General features: G+C 38.8%; 1 protein-coding gene across 1 annotated transcript; it reads right to left on the reverse strand.

The window, feature by feature from the left end:
* Window positions 1-571: 571 nt before the first annotated feature.
* Window positions 572-14,209, reverse strand: serinc2 (serine incorporator 2). Its single transcript, XM_058404916.1, has 10 exons — window positions 14,051-14,209; window positions 13,290-13,451; window positions 11,231-11,418; window positions 10,886-10,965; window positions 10,630-10,767; window positions 6,591-6,760; window positions 6,161-6,251; window positions 4,703-4,859; window positions 3,337-3,552; window positions 572-1,825 (listed from the first exon to the last, which is right to left on the reverse strand). Exons 1-10 carry the CDS (start codon window positions 14,087-14,089, stop codon window positions 1,687-1,689), a joined length of 1,380 nt encoding a protein of 459 aa, XP_058260899.1. The 5' UTR covers window positions 14,090-14,209; the 3' UTR covers window positions 572-1,686.
* Between the last annotated feature and the right edge of the window lie 1,409 nt (window positions 14,210-15,618).

Here is a 15,618-nt window from a genome sequence, read left to right on the forward strand (position 1 = left end):
TCTCTCACACACACACTCACGCTCTTTCTCTTACACACACACTCACGCATGCTCTCACACACACACACACTCACGCTCTTTCTCTTACACACACTCACGCATGCTCTCACACACACACGCATGCTCTCACACACACACGCATGCTCTTTCTCACTCACACAGTCACGCTCTTTCTCTCACACACTCACGCATGCTCTCTCACACACACACACTCACGCATGCTCTTTCTCTCACACACAGTCACGCTCTTTCTCTCACACACACACTCACGCTCTCTCTTACACACACTCACGCATGCTCTTTCTCTCTCTCTCTCTCTCTCTCTCACACACACTCTTACTCTCTCTCACACACACTCATGCTTTCGCTCACACTCTCTCTCTCTCTCTCTCTCTCTCAAAAACACTCACACTCTTACTCTCTCTCACACACACACTCTCTCTGTCTCTCTCTCACACACACACACACACACACAGCTCAAGTCACCATATATATAGAATGTAGCCTACAGAAAGCTCCACCTATAGGAAACCCAGTGCGTTTCACTTATAAAGAAAACTCTCGAAAGATGTACAGTGAAAAGCTTTAATAATATTTTCTGCAGGATAACATTGTGCAAAATACAAGAAAAAATCAGTATAAACCCACATATTTGTTCCTTCAAAGATCAACATTCAGTATAAAAGCTTTCTCTTTGGTCAAAAGAAATTAGAAAGACATTTCTTAAAAAAAAATCAACATAGGAACATGGAAAGATCACAGTACCGCAGGTCTGATCTGACAGTACCGCAGGTCTGATCTGACAGTACCGCAGGTCTGATCTGACAGTACCGCAGGTCTGATCTGACAGTACCGCAGGTCTGATCTGACAATACAGCAGGTCTGATCTGACAGTACCGCAGGTCTGATCTGACAGTACCGCAGGTCTGATCTGACAGTACCGCAGGTCTGATCTGACAGTACAGCAGGTCTGATCTGACAGTACCGCAGGTCTGATCTGACAGTACCGCAGGTCTGATCTGACAGTACCGCAGGTCTGATCTGACAGTACAGCAGGTCTGATCTGACAGTACCGCAGGTCTGATCTGACAGTACAGCAGGTCTGATCTGACAGTACCGCAGGTCTGATCTGACAGTACAGCAGGTCTGATCTGACAGTACAGCAGGTCTGATCTGACATTACTGAAGAGAGTGAAAACATAGAAAACTGTGTACAGCAGAACGGTTGAGCTGATACATGCTAGAATCGCAGGATGTTTGGTACATTAACAAGCAAAATGTCTTTCTTAGAGCTTCATAGATTTTTTAATAATAAAAGTGTCTTAGAGTTAAGTTAAGATTAGACAGCACATTTGAGGCAAGAAAGAAAATCAGTTTATTGATTTTGCCTGCCATGGATTATCCTTTGGATGCGTTTTCTCACCGTCCTGAACAAAACCTCACACAAAACAGCATATTTGTTGAGCCAAATTAGTCTGTCATCAGACAGCAAGTCTGTAGTGTACAGTCATTTAGGATCAGATCATATGTTTGGATCATTATCATGTAGAATATAGTTATATGAAATTCCTTCCTAGAATTTTTTCAGTAGTAAACAGTAGTAAAGATGCTAGGGTGCGAGTATGAGTTTAACCACGTGGCTGAGGTCAAATGGACTTACGGTGGAACAGGTTTTTTATTTGCTGCCTAACTGAAGTCTCGGTTGGTGAGGATCAGTGGAGCCACAAGTGTCCAGAGGTACAGCAGCAAGGCCAGCCAGCTCGAGCTGATCTTCACCCACACTGCAGGCATCGTGCTCTGCATGGCCTTGTAGTCTGTGTCAGGCCTTTCAGATGGGAAAAAAATGAAAGAGAAATGTAAGACAGATTAAAAAAGAGGAAAATGTAAAAGACGGCTAAAATTACAATAGATAGATAGATAGATAGATAGAAGTATCCACAAACATGGGTAATAAATAAATTACAAAAATAAATAAATAAAAATAATTATATTATATATATATATATATATATATATATATATATATATATATATATATATATATATATATATATATATATATATAAATATTATTATTATATTATTATATATTTTCAATCTATTTTTAAGCATCAATTTTCAATATTTTTTCTTCTTATTACTATGCTTGCATGCCATAACCTCATTGTACAAGTCAATTTTTCCCATGCCATGTTGATATGATGTCAGAACTCAAGATTGAAGACACCTTCCCAACTTTCAGAGTAGAAATTCCAAGGTAAGGGGTCAGAAATTTCATGAACTGTTTTCGTGGCACACCCTGAACTTTTCTAATGGCACACCCTGGACTAATCAATCATCGCTTGAATGTCACCAATTATTTGCGTATTGTTAGTGAACACGTGCATCCCTTCATATGAACAATTTACCATCTTCTAATGGCAACATCCAGCATGATATTGCACCAACCCAAAAAGCAAAATTGTCTTAAACTGGTTTCGAAACCAGTTTATTGATCTTCACTTTAGTGACCTTCATCGAGTTCACTGATCTTCAGCGACCTTCCCAGTTACCAGATTTGAATCCAATAGAACATCTCTGAGATTTGATAGAACACACGATTCACAACCAGAATCTCAGAAGAATGTTTCCATCATCTTGTGGAACCCATATCACAAAGAAAGTTTTGAAAGCAAAGGAAGGCTCTACCCAGTAAGAGTGTAGTGTTCTTAATAAAGTGCCCAGTCATGAGAAACACTAGTTGAAAATCATTACATGTCTAAGATTCTAACATATACAGTTAGTATTATGGGATCAATGCCTTGCTGAAAGCTCTATTTATGCCCGAGTCTTAACGAGTGTAAAAATTATCAGTGGAATGCAAAATGCCATTATTTTCACCCAACAAATCTCCAATGGAACCTACATTACATATGGAGTCTAATCTAAACTTGTTGATGGTAATAAAAGATTGTGGGTTTTAATTTCAATAACTGGAACTAGACTACAAGCAGCATGGTGTGACATGCTCTGAGAAACAGAATTAACTACATCTCTGGGGTTTTCTTTACCTCCCTCACTGTTACTGTGCAGAGTGACGATATGTTTATGGGCCCAGTTTCTGGACAGGTTTCCAGCTGTCCCAGTTATGGCTCTGATCAAGCTAATGCATGCTGTAGTGTTTACATCTGCTTAGAGAAGGGGTTTCTCTGTTTTTACAATATGGTATGTGCTTTACTGAATATAAGAATATAATAACTTGAAGGCAAAAAGGCTTATAAACTACTATAAAATACTACTGGGTATTTTTTGTTTCTTTTATGCTCAGCTAAACATCTCGAGTAATTTGATACTCACTGATACCAGTTGGTGAGAGTCATCATGATGTAAAGAGAAGCCAGAATGAGGCAGAAGTGGAAGAAAGAGTAACTGTAGCTCACTGCTTCCTCTTCATTATCCACAGCACGTCTCACTCCATCCTCCCCCACTTCTGTGTCCTTGTCCACCGCCAACTCCTGCCTCTCCTCGGTCTGCATCAACTTATTCACCTGAGAGTTATTGGATGATCGGATACTGCAAGAAACGTGTTGAAGGTTAAAATAATGAATGTGTGAATTTCATTTTAAATTACAATATAAAACAAATAGAAGGTATTTGTTTTTGTGGTTGTCACAGATTTAAGTCCTGTCCCTGCTCCATCGCTAGTTTGTTACCTGATGGTGTACACCTGTTTTGTGTTAGATCTCTGTTTGTCTGTGTATACCCTACTGTTCTCATGGCTTTCATCAAATGTTTAACAAACATATGTGTGTCTTTAAGTCCAAGCCTAGTGACCTTTGACTGTTTACCTCATATATTGATTAAAGATGGCTCTGTTTAATTCTGTCTAACGAGCGTTTTAAACCCTGTTATGGAAACTTTTGCAGATTCCTGGGTTGCACACAAGAGCATTGAAACTTGTGTGCTACATATAACAGAAGTCAAATAACAAATAACAGAAGTCTATCCAACAGAAAAAGAGCAGGATAATTTAATCTAGAACTAACAAAAAAAAAAACAGGTGGCCACAGAATGAAAATAAACCATTTATAGGACAGGGGCTGAGGCAGGACTAGAGCAAAAAGTAAAACAAACACAAGCATGCGGACCATGACGGTGGTCTAATAATGATTTTTTTTTGTAGTCTGTATAAAGTTGACACCCGTTTCTATCAAAGAGCCAGCTGAGGATATACGCAGCAATGCAAGTAGGATCTAATTACAATAGAGTTAAAACCATCAGCTTTTCATGTACGACACCACTGGGATGTGTATTTCGGGTTTAGGAGTCGTTTTCTTTAAATGAGCTTATTTCTTTAAATCTATGAGGTCCAGAGTTAACTGGTTGTAAAGGTTAAAACAAAGGGTCAGTTACTTCCATACGTTAACCATTTTCACAGAATAAGTGAATTTTTGCATAGCTAACCTAGCTAACCTCTACCATCCCCCCCCAACCTTTTTTGCTGAAACGAAATTTTTGCACACAAAATATACACCAGGTTTTAAAAACCACTATTTATGATGTTGCTCTGTATTTTATTAAATAGTCATTGAAATCTTCATGCTTCCATGACGACCATTTCGTGCTCGCGGTAGAGGATGATTATTTCTTTTTTTGGCCAGAAATTATGCTCAATAACTCACTTACATTAACTACACATGCTTTAGTGCTTAAACATGCTCACCTGGCATACAGAGTGCAAAAGAGGAAGAGGACCAATCCCACAATTCCTTGTGCATCCCACCACTGGACTTGCCCAGGGGGGATGGTGGGGGATGGGGCAACAGTGGTGGTGTGGTTGTTGGTAACCAGGTTTAGCAGGCTGGGGTTACATTTCCGGTCTAAGGCAAGAAGAGGTATTGCTTTGTAAGAAATCATCCAAAATGAAATCCGTAAAACAATTCTTGTCTCTTCATTCTTGTCCGTTTTTTCTTGGAATAACTACATGCCTGTATATCAGCACCTGCCTCCAAGTTTAAACTATTCCCAAATAAGAAGCTTCTTATTTACTCTGCCCAGTTACAGCACATCCAAAATAGCTCTAAACCCAGCAACCATTACTGTCTGCTTAGTAACGGATATTAGCATGTGTACCGAGAGAATTCCTGCTTGTATTTGTGGGGCAATAATCTTTATTTATTTCACTTTTTTTTACTTCTTTCTTTGTTTGTAATAAAGGTATTATGTAATAAGTATTCAACACAAAACAAGTCTATATATCCAGTTGATTAAGATTGTCCTTAGACAAATCTTATACAGATGCCTCTGTTGATGTCAGTTCAAGCTATTTCGATTTGTTCTTAAAGATAATACAAAAAAAATTAATAATAATAGAAACAAATCAGTTTGACCTACAACTTTGAAGAATCTGCAGTAGGTTTTAGCAAGGGTACCACCACATGAGACTGTGGGGTTCAGCACCACGGCCAGCAACACAAAAGCATCAGAAAACTGAGTTTCAGCCAGTTTTATCATGTAGACCTGAATAGCCTTGCATTCTCGCTGCTATTGTGTATGCAAGCAGTCTGGAGCAGAGCTTAAAGCAGCATCTACATATTCTAGATCTATTCCCCAAAACAACAAATACATAGCATCTAAGGATCTTCATGACTTTTAGGCACTCCTGAATGCCTGCACACTTATTAATTATATATAATCACATTAGTGTTTCACTAGTTCACCAAATTAGTGAAGTTCACACTCATTAAAGATGCCTAAAATTCATCTTGCCCCATCACAGAAGCCAACACTCACACTGCAAAACAACTACACTCTCCATACCTGCTTCTTCACTAATCCCTGTTCCCCTACCTCAAGGCTATCCATTTACATTTATGTTTCTGGCAATGGGGCCGATGCCCTTATCCAGAGCAACTTACATATTTATCTCATTTTGCGTTAAAGGTCTTGCTCAGGAGTCCAGCAATAGCAGCTTGGTGGAGCTGGGATTCGAACTCACAACCTTCCAATAAGTAGTCCAGCACTTTAGCCACTAAGCCACCACATTCCTCTAACCCTTTACATGATTCCATTTTTCTTTTACAATTAAAGTGATCAATTAAAGTGAAGTTATAGTCAAAGTGTTTGTATTTCAGATATACACCACATAATAAAATGGAACAAATGTATAAATGGGACTTACTGGGGTTGTTGCTCATAGCAGACCAGGTGAGATACATGGTATACAGAGAGATGAGAGAGGACTGCAGCAGACCTGAGCCAGGCTGAGCGTCCTGTTTACACATGCAGAAAAACACTATCAAAAATACATGGCTATTATATCAAACCGTACACAACAGCAGAGAGAATACGCTAAAGTACTGCTATCCCAAAAGCTTTTCTACAGACAAGCTGTTTCTGGGAAAGCTGTGTTTTTGGAAAATATCCTCTCTGAGGTGGCTGGAGAAACTCTTCTGCTTCACATCACCCCACCATAGCATTGTTTATTTTCCTACAACAGCATGATCCATTGCGTTTCCCAAGTTGCTTATTTATATAGTATGTTAATGCTAATGTTAACCTTTTCATGAGACAGAGAAGGGAAAGAGAGAGAGAGAGAGAGAGAGAACTACCTGCACTTTTGGTAGAATCGAAACCACAGACACTATGATGCAGAAGATCAAGTTCAGGCTGATGAAAACTTTGTGTTCGGTGCAGTCATCTGGCTGGGTGTAGTACACGAAGCACAGCACCATCGCAGCAAAAGCGCATACGTAGAGAAAACATGTGAAGGATAACAGAGCTGCGAAGAAAACACAAAAACACCTTCATAGTTTGCAGCACAACAATAAGACCTGACAGCTATAGAATAATACATTACTCAGTGTGATGACTAAATAAAGTAAATCAATCAACTGCAGGTTCCCACTGGGAAATACTTTGAATACTATGGGACTCATCATAATCCCACGGCTGGACGTTTAGAGTAGGACGAGCCAATGAAATAACTAATGGTCCGACTAATGAACTAAAGGCATCACATCCCATAATAACTGTTTCTTTTGAAGGACTTTTATAGGACAATTTGAAAAGCTCATGCATTTGTAGGAATCCTTAAGCATCTGACCTAAAAGGGATGACATGGAAATGATACATTAAAGAGCTTAAAGTTGTAAAGTGTAAAAAGGCAGATTAATCAAACCCTCAAAAATTATCCAGAAGCTTATTTATAACACACAGGAAATTTAGTCTACAACCATTGTTGTATAGAGTCTCCATAGGGTTTTCCCTGTTTTCCCAGTTACTGTATGGGAGGAAGCCCTGGGGCATCTAGAATGTCTTCTGTCAGGAGGGACCTTCACAAATTTTTTACTATGCTCTGAACCTGAAAGTGAAACTCCACAAATCAGCTCATATAATGCAGTTATTAAAGCCCCATATCAAGCACTACATTCTCTTTCAAGTGGCAAGGGCCCTATAAGGTTGCTTATGAGGTATAACAAACAGTGCACTTCATATATACCACCTCAATCTCTTCAAACGTTGGAGAGAGGTGGACCTTGTTTTGGATGAAGAAGGAGAAAGGAGCTGGGGCTGGAGGTGAGTCTAATACGATAACGCAACTTACTCTGCTTCCTGAAAATGTCCTTTTAAATGCACAACAAGGACGCAGTCACCGTGTTAATCTGGTGGCTATATACCTCTGCACGCAAGGGGGCGCCAGAATACACTTTTCAATGCATCAGGAGGACAATTTCTCAGGAACCAGTCTTAGTTGTATCACTTAAAAAAAAATCTATCCACCATGAACAAGATGGTTTAAAATTACTTAAACATATTTAATATTAATTGGCCATTAATTTTAATACATCCATGTTTAAAAATATCTCATGCCTATTAATTATATGCTTAATATTTAAACAGCTTGCTGGCATTACTTTACTTCTGAAATGCTCATAAAAAGGACTTCTAATGCGTTCTACTAGTGAGAATCCAGCGCAGACACACAGCACACAACTTTTATATTTCAGACAATAATTAGTGTACATTGCTCACGACAAATTCAGCAGTTTTTTTGAAGTGGAGAATCTGTTATCTGGTCATTAGCTGAATGTATAAGATCAGTTCTGAGGATGATGAACTATGTAGCATGCTCAGCTGACCGATTTCAACTAAACTGCACTTCCAGGAAATTCTAACTGGACAGTGATGTTTCTTTAGGCAGGGAATTATTGTATTTCTGAGAAGATTATAAGCAGAAAATGTCCTGCAAATATTCTACAATTAAAGGATTTTAAATTCAATTAATATAAATTTAAATAAATTAAATTAATATAAAGTTTTTAATTCTGTAATTTTGAGAAGGAAATACATTTTTTACTTATCTAGTAAATTAAACTTTTTTTTTTTTTTACAGAAATCATGTACTTGATAAAGTTTATGAATTAGTTAAAGTTTTATTAATTTATTTTTGATATTTCTAGGTTAACATTACATGTTCATGTATAACCATATAATAATAATCATGTCATTGGTCATATTTATTTATTATTTAATTAATTCATTTATTAGTTGGTTAACTTATCAAATTTAAGACAATCTGGCATTAAACCCAGATATAATTATAAAATATATTTAGGTATTATGTTAAATGGAAACTCCTGTTATAATGTTTAATCCCAGTGTTCACGCACATTTACATGTTTGAATCTTGTCATCTCAGACAGCTGAGGATTTGGTCACAGTACACTGCATTAGGCTCTTTGGTAAGGGTTTGCGCACACACACACACACACACTTAAGAAGACCTCGCAGCTATGCTAGACATTGGGGTAATCAAGAAATCCCACAGGAAAGTCCCAGAGGAAAGTCTCACAGTAACTGGAGCAGATCCCAAGATGGAGGAGCTGGTCCAGTTCTGTCTGACTGGAAAAGTCCACACAGTGTCTAAACACAATAAATATCCAAAGCCTAACATGATGTGCTGCTCTATTGAGTGGATAGGGCTCATTTTATTTGATATGAGACTTGACCAAGTTCACTTTTGTCTCCAGCATTCAACAAAAATGGCCTGTTCCAATCAATCCACAAAACCCCCATCCCACCCAACCCCCTGTTCCGGCTTGTATTTGATTAGCCAATTCCCACCCACTCATTAGCTCCACCATCATGTGATAGCCTCCTCTTAGACACGTGAATTGAACACAACTTTCTGAACTGCTGTTCATCCCATGCCACAGGGAGGCACTTAGAGTATTTGCTCAACAGCAATATACAGTAATCCCCCGGGGTTACGTTCCAAAACCGCCTGTGATAAATGAAAATCCACGATAACCGAACGCCACCCCATTTTTTTTTATTCTTTAAGCCGTAAATGACCCTACCATACTCTTTAAACACACACGAAACATTTGCAAGCATATATCGAGATGGATTTTGAGTAAATTCGTAGAAATATCACATTGATAGTGAGTACTGTATGTATGTGTGTTTCTTGCCAGGAGCCTTAGAAGGTGCAGAGCGTTTGGGGGACATAACAGGGCTTGCAGAAAAACCGTAAAAATACAGCGTACACAGAACAAAACGAAAGTGACGCGAAGAATTGGGATGCCGGAGAATTCTGCTTCCCTTTCCCCAACTGCACGCATAGCCAGTAGCCAATCACTAACTGTGATTAAATGAATGGGGCATTCCGATTGGCCAGACTCGTTCCTCCAGCTTACTGTATTTTGATTTTCAGCACCACGCTTTCCTGAACAACGCAATGTGACCTTATTAACATTTTACTTCATTTTCAATTAATGTTTATATTTTGTAATTAATTATTATATTTTTATTAAAAAATTACCTTATTTCAACATAAAAACAATTCACTATAAGGTTTGCGGATACCGCGATATACCGAAAAAAAAATTATGTTCCAAATAAAAATCATACCAGGACCGTGATAAATGAACCGCGATATAGTGGGGGATTACTGTATATAAAATTAAACATAAACTTTGCAATTTCTATTCAAAATTTTTTTTTTTATAATTTCATAAAGCTGCTTTGAGAAAATGTCCATTGTTAAAATGTTGAATTCTGCAAACATGTGATGGCAGATGCCCGTGACAGCCTTACGTCACTTGAGGGTTGGCACTACAGCCTCAACCTCGTCAATCAGAGAGCAACTTTTGCTCTCTGGAGACTTAGCCATGGATGACTGTGGCTGTGGTCAGGATTTAAACACAAAAGATTTCCTGACAACAACTGCTGTGATGTTCTGCCAAATTTAGAGCTCATGCACAATATTCTGGCCTCAGACGACAATTATCTGTGGTAACAGCTAGCGGTGGCACATGCAGATATCTCAGAGCTGTAACGAGATCCCTGACCTGGCACAAAGTAAAAGCTTTCATTCTGGGATTTGGGATTTTCGTTCTGAGTTTGAATCCCAGGACCACCAAGCTGCCACTGCTGGGCTCCTAAGCAAGGCCCTGAACCCTCAATTGCTCAGTTCTATAAAATAAAAATGAGATAAATGCAAGTCGCTCTGGGTAAGGGCATCTGCCAAATGCAAGTGATGGAGAAAACAAGGATTTGCACAATGTCAACAACAGCCTATTGTTTGTCAGTAGGACTAGAGAGCAACCTCAGACTGAAGTGTCAGTACTTTCTGGCTGATCTTACCTGCATACCAGCACTTGCTGTTGCCATTCTCAGCATTTTCCACCCAGCTCTGGTTCCATGTGTGAGCAAAGTCCACCAGCAAAATCAGCTGCATCAGGATGAAGATAAAGGAGCCAACCATACCGAAATAGTACCACACTGCAAGAACACACTGCAATTTATTAAACTCTGTTGACTGAGTGTGAATCCATTTTGATTCACCGGATAAATAAATTGGGTAAATGGTCAAAATCTTCTTAAACTGAAAGAGTCTCACCTGTGTTAAAAGTACCATCTGGGATGAAGAACGCTCCTACAGTTATTCCAACCAGTATCAGAAACTTAAAGAACCAGAATCTGAAGGATACGCAACACACACACACGAACTGAATGGAATAATGCATGCAAGTACATTAGATAAACACAGATTTTTCCCAAAAGCAAAGTCGACTACGATTAGACTGCAGCAGCATTATTTGAATTGTAATATAATATAATCCTCTAATATACTGGAATATTGTAATATTCTGGCCTGTGGCAGATATTTGGATTCTCAGAATGAACAATGATTAATTAGTTTGACACACGATTGTACAATCCAGACTAAAACTGAGCAACATACCCGTTCTGAATGGAGGCCCGTGGGTCCTTGCTGCTGCGCACTCGGATCATGATGATGGAGAAGAGGAAGAAAAAGCAAGCCAAAGCGAAACACATCCTGTACACCGATTTATAGCCGACAATAACCTCACAATTTACCTTTCCTTCAAAGCCAGGTATGGACACGCCTTTTTCACAAAATCCAGGTATCTGTAGAGAATAAACGGTGATCAGGATTAAACACATGCAGAAAGCTTTTTATGGTTTTATATTTTCAGGTTTTCTTGCATGCTGTACATGTGTGTGTGTGGGTCTCTATCCATCCATCAGAGATTTTTATTTAGTGCAGGGGTGTTCAATCTTAAACAAAATAAGGTGGTATGGGTGCAGGTTTTCATTACAACCAAGCAGAAGCCACATCTGAGTCTACTGAAAGCCAAGATCAGCTGAATAAACAGGTGGAATAAGGTGTGGCTCCTGCCTGACTGGAATGAAAACCTGGACCAGCACCGGCCCATTGTGGAGAAGACTGGACATCCATGGGTTAGCATGACAACTCAAACACTAAAGGGTGAATGTTTTTAGGATCTATATGAAATTATCATTGTATGTGATGATATGTAATTACTTTATAATTTTTCTATACCTCTGTAAAGCTACTCTGAGACAATGTCCATTGTTAAAAAGCACTGTGCAGATAAATAGAATAGAATAGAATAGAATAGAATAGAATAGAATAGAATAGATAAATGGCAGATGAACTGATTAGATCCAAAGAGGGTCAAGTTTACAGCAAATGCCTAAAAACTTCTCCAAAAGATTGCTTTTTGTTAAGGAATTTTAGACATTAAATTATTAACAAGAAGGATTAGACTTGGTGGTGGTGAAAGCATCACTGCCAATCAACACCACCAGAGTGAACATTTTATATAATAATAATAATAAAAATAGTTCCATGGTCTCTTGCTTGGTCCTTGGGTTACTGTCATGTTTCTATGCATGTTCTACTGAGGTGTTTCCTCCAGGATTCTCAGGAAAACACTCCAGCAGCTGATTCGGCTAGACTAAATTGCCTCAAACATTAATGATGTGTAATAATGTGTAAGAGTGGGTATGGTCCTCTGTAATGGATAGCATCCAGTCTTAGTTTTAATCTCACCACAAACCCAGCTATTCTGGAATAGACTCCATGTCTATTATGATTTTGATGAGAGGACCTCTTTATGAAGATTCTTCTTCTTCTTCTTTTGGCTTTTCCCTTCAGGGGTCTCCACATCATCTCTTTCATCTCTCTCCACCTATCCCTATCTTCTGCATCCTCAACACTTGCACCCACTAGCTTCATATCCTCATTTATTCCATCCATATACCTCCTCTTTGGCCTTCCTTTTTTCCTCCTGCCTGGCAGCTCCATGTCCAACATTCTCCTACCAATATACTCACTCTCCCTCCTCTGGACATGTCCAAACCATCTTAATCTGGCCTCCCTAACTTCGTCCCCCCAAACGTCCAACATGATGATGTACTCGTTCCTAATCCTGTCCAACCGTGTCACTCCCAAAGAGAACCTCAACATCTTCAGCTCTGCTACCCCCAGCTCTGACTCCTGTCTCTGTCTCAGTGACACTGTCTCTAAACCATACAGCATGGCCGGTCTCACCACTGTCCTGTACACCTTCCCCTTGATTCTCGCTAATATTTTTCTATCACAATTATTATTATTATTATTATTATTAATTAACTACTTCTCATAATAATAATAATAATAATAATAATTATTATTATTATTATTATTATTATTATTATTATTATTATTATTATTAGATAGATAGATAGATAGATAGATAGATAGATAGATAGATAGATAGATACTTTATTCATCTCAAAAAGGAAAATTCACAATTTTAATATTATTAATTATTATTATGAGAAGTAGTAGTCGTATCTACACCCCTGCAGTCCATGCCAGCCAGTTTTTACTTAACAGGCGGTCACCTCGATCTCCCTGTCTATTTAGGAATAAACAGGTGTGTGTGTGTGTGTGTGTGTGTGTGTGTGTGTGTGTGTGTGTGTACGTGTACCTTTTCCAGGTTAGCCTCCATTCCAGGCAGGATCATGATGATGGACACGAGCGTGCCGAGCAGCAGGAAGAAGGAGAAAGCCAGGCGAGTGACCGTGGAGTTGAAAGCAGAGGGGCAACATCCTGATAACAGACATGGAGCAGAGCCGCACAGACAGGATGCCTACAGGAGATAACGATCATTAAAATCATTAATATCTTAATTAATTTATTTAGCCATTCAGCCCAAGTGCACTATGGGAAATGATCTGGACAGTATCTAATCTCAGTATCTATCTCTCACCAGTTGAGCTCATGTGGCATGGGAAGAAGTTAAAAAGGAAGTTTCTAGGAACCTATTAAAGCTTCAAATGCCAACATCTGCTGTCACAAATGGCGACATTTTGACGTGTTTAGATCCGAACAGGAAACAAAGAATACCTTACATTTAACTTTGTTTGGAAACTACGTCACGGTCATATGCCATGCTATAATAAATCACAGAGCTGTGTAGTAATGTAGTATTATTCAAACACTGACCATTTCTGACTTAACCCAAGCATACATTAGGAGTAAATACTGACAGAAGGAAAAAGAAAAAAAGAAAGAAAATATGTCGCTATAAACCCGTTTATGTAACTTGGAGCGAACCCGGAAAAACAGTGAGCTAGGCAGAGAAAACTTTAACAAAAGCAATAACTATCCCCATGTTACAATACCCGACTTTGGATAGATATATCGAGCAAAAAAAATTGTTAAACAGATGCTTTAAAAGCTACTTACGCAGCTTCCCAGAGAGCACAAAGCCAAACAAGCCCCCATTGTTAAATGCGTCAAACAGTAAAGCTGTATAGTACGGAAGTTTTCTGGTTTTAAGAAGAGGTGTAGTAAAAACTCAACGAGGAGGCAGTGATTGGTCAAGAAGACTCAGCGCTTTAAAATGGACCAATCAGATCTTAAAGCGCTGACACAACCAGAAAGGTCCATAGCGTGCAAGATTTCCTTATTTCTTACGAGTACAGATCATGTGGAAATTATGTAAATGTTACCAAAAACTGTTTATTCCATTGTATCAGAAGTGTATTAAAATAAACAGTTCAGAAAAATCTGCTTTCCTGTCCGTAAAGTTCGATTTTATATCTTGATGGGCTTTCTTGTCAGTCATTTCTTTGACACGCCCCCCAAACGCCCACTCTCATTTTATTAAAATATTATGGGAACTTATGTTTTTAAAAACGTTTTTCATTGGTTTTATAAACAGCTGAATATGTCTTTTTTACGTCTAACACTAGCTGAAAGTGAGTACAACAAGACTCTTTTCCTGAGGAGTTTCAGATACAATGCTGAGATTCTTCAGCTCTCCCAGTAAAGGACGATGGTCACGTGTTGATCTGAAACAATCCATTTTAGTGTCCTGTGTGTGTGTGTGTGTGTGTGTGTGTGTGTGATGATCACGTGACCCTCACTATATTGCATAACTCCATTCACTTGTTTTGCGTCACATTCCAATCAAGTTTCTAGTTCCTCTTGACTTGACCTGCCATCCCTCAAACTACAAAACACGCCCAGAAACTGTCCTGTACTAAAAAGAAAAAAAAAGTTTTGTCTGACCAGATAACTGGTCTGCCACTTTGGGATGGCCAAACCAGATATTGCTTCCTGAAATGCTCCCTGCCCACTGTCCAGACATTTAACTCATACAATGGCTGCCCACCAGCATGGTTCGTTAGTGACTCAGTGCTAAAGCTTCTTATTAGCTGAACCAGCCAACATTATGGTTGAACATGCAGAAAAAATAAGTTTTTAACAATTTAGGAGAAGTCCAAGTTGTACTAGTGGACAAGCTTCCCAAATTAGACCCCTTGTGACTTTATTTAAGGGAAAAAATAGAGCCTAGTGAGTTTTAAAGAAAATAGAAGATACCACTGTGCATTTGTTAAGGCTATACAGTTTACAGCTGCTGGTTATGTTTAGTCAACAGGTTCATTTGATTCTTGGCCACTTTGTATTGCTACATTCAACTTCTAGGAAAAAAGAAAAAAGGAAATGACCCCTCAACTTGTCTGCAGATAGCATGAACAGTAAACAAAGCAGCACTTCTTACAGTTACATGGGTTATACTGTATTATATATACTCATCTCCGGCAGCTGACTAGCTTGTGCCAAAATAAGACAATGTCATGGTGTTTTTCCCACTGCGTAGCTCAAACACACTGGAGGTCAAAAATGACTGTAGAACCCCTGTGTGTGAGGGTGTGGTGAAAGACCTAGGAGGCATTTATTTTTAGCCGAGTTCCAGACTCATGTCTATTCATACTGGCTTTCAAAAGCTCAACAAAACAGGACTACAA

The sequence above is a fragment of the Hemibagrus wyckioides genome, linkage group LG12 (assembly GCF_019097595.1).
Source record: "Hemibagrus wyckioides isolate EC202008001 linkage group LG12, SWU_Hwy_1.0, whole genome shotgun sequence".
Lineage (NCBI taxonomy): Eukaryota > Metazoa > Chordata > Actinopteri > Siluriformes > Bagridae > Hemibagrus > Hemibagrus wyckioides.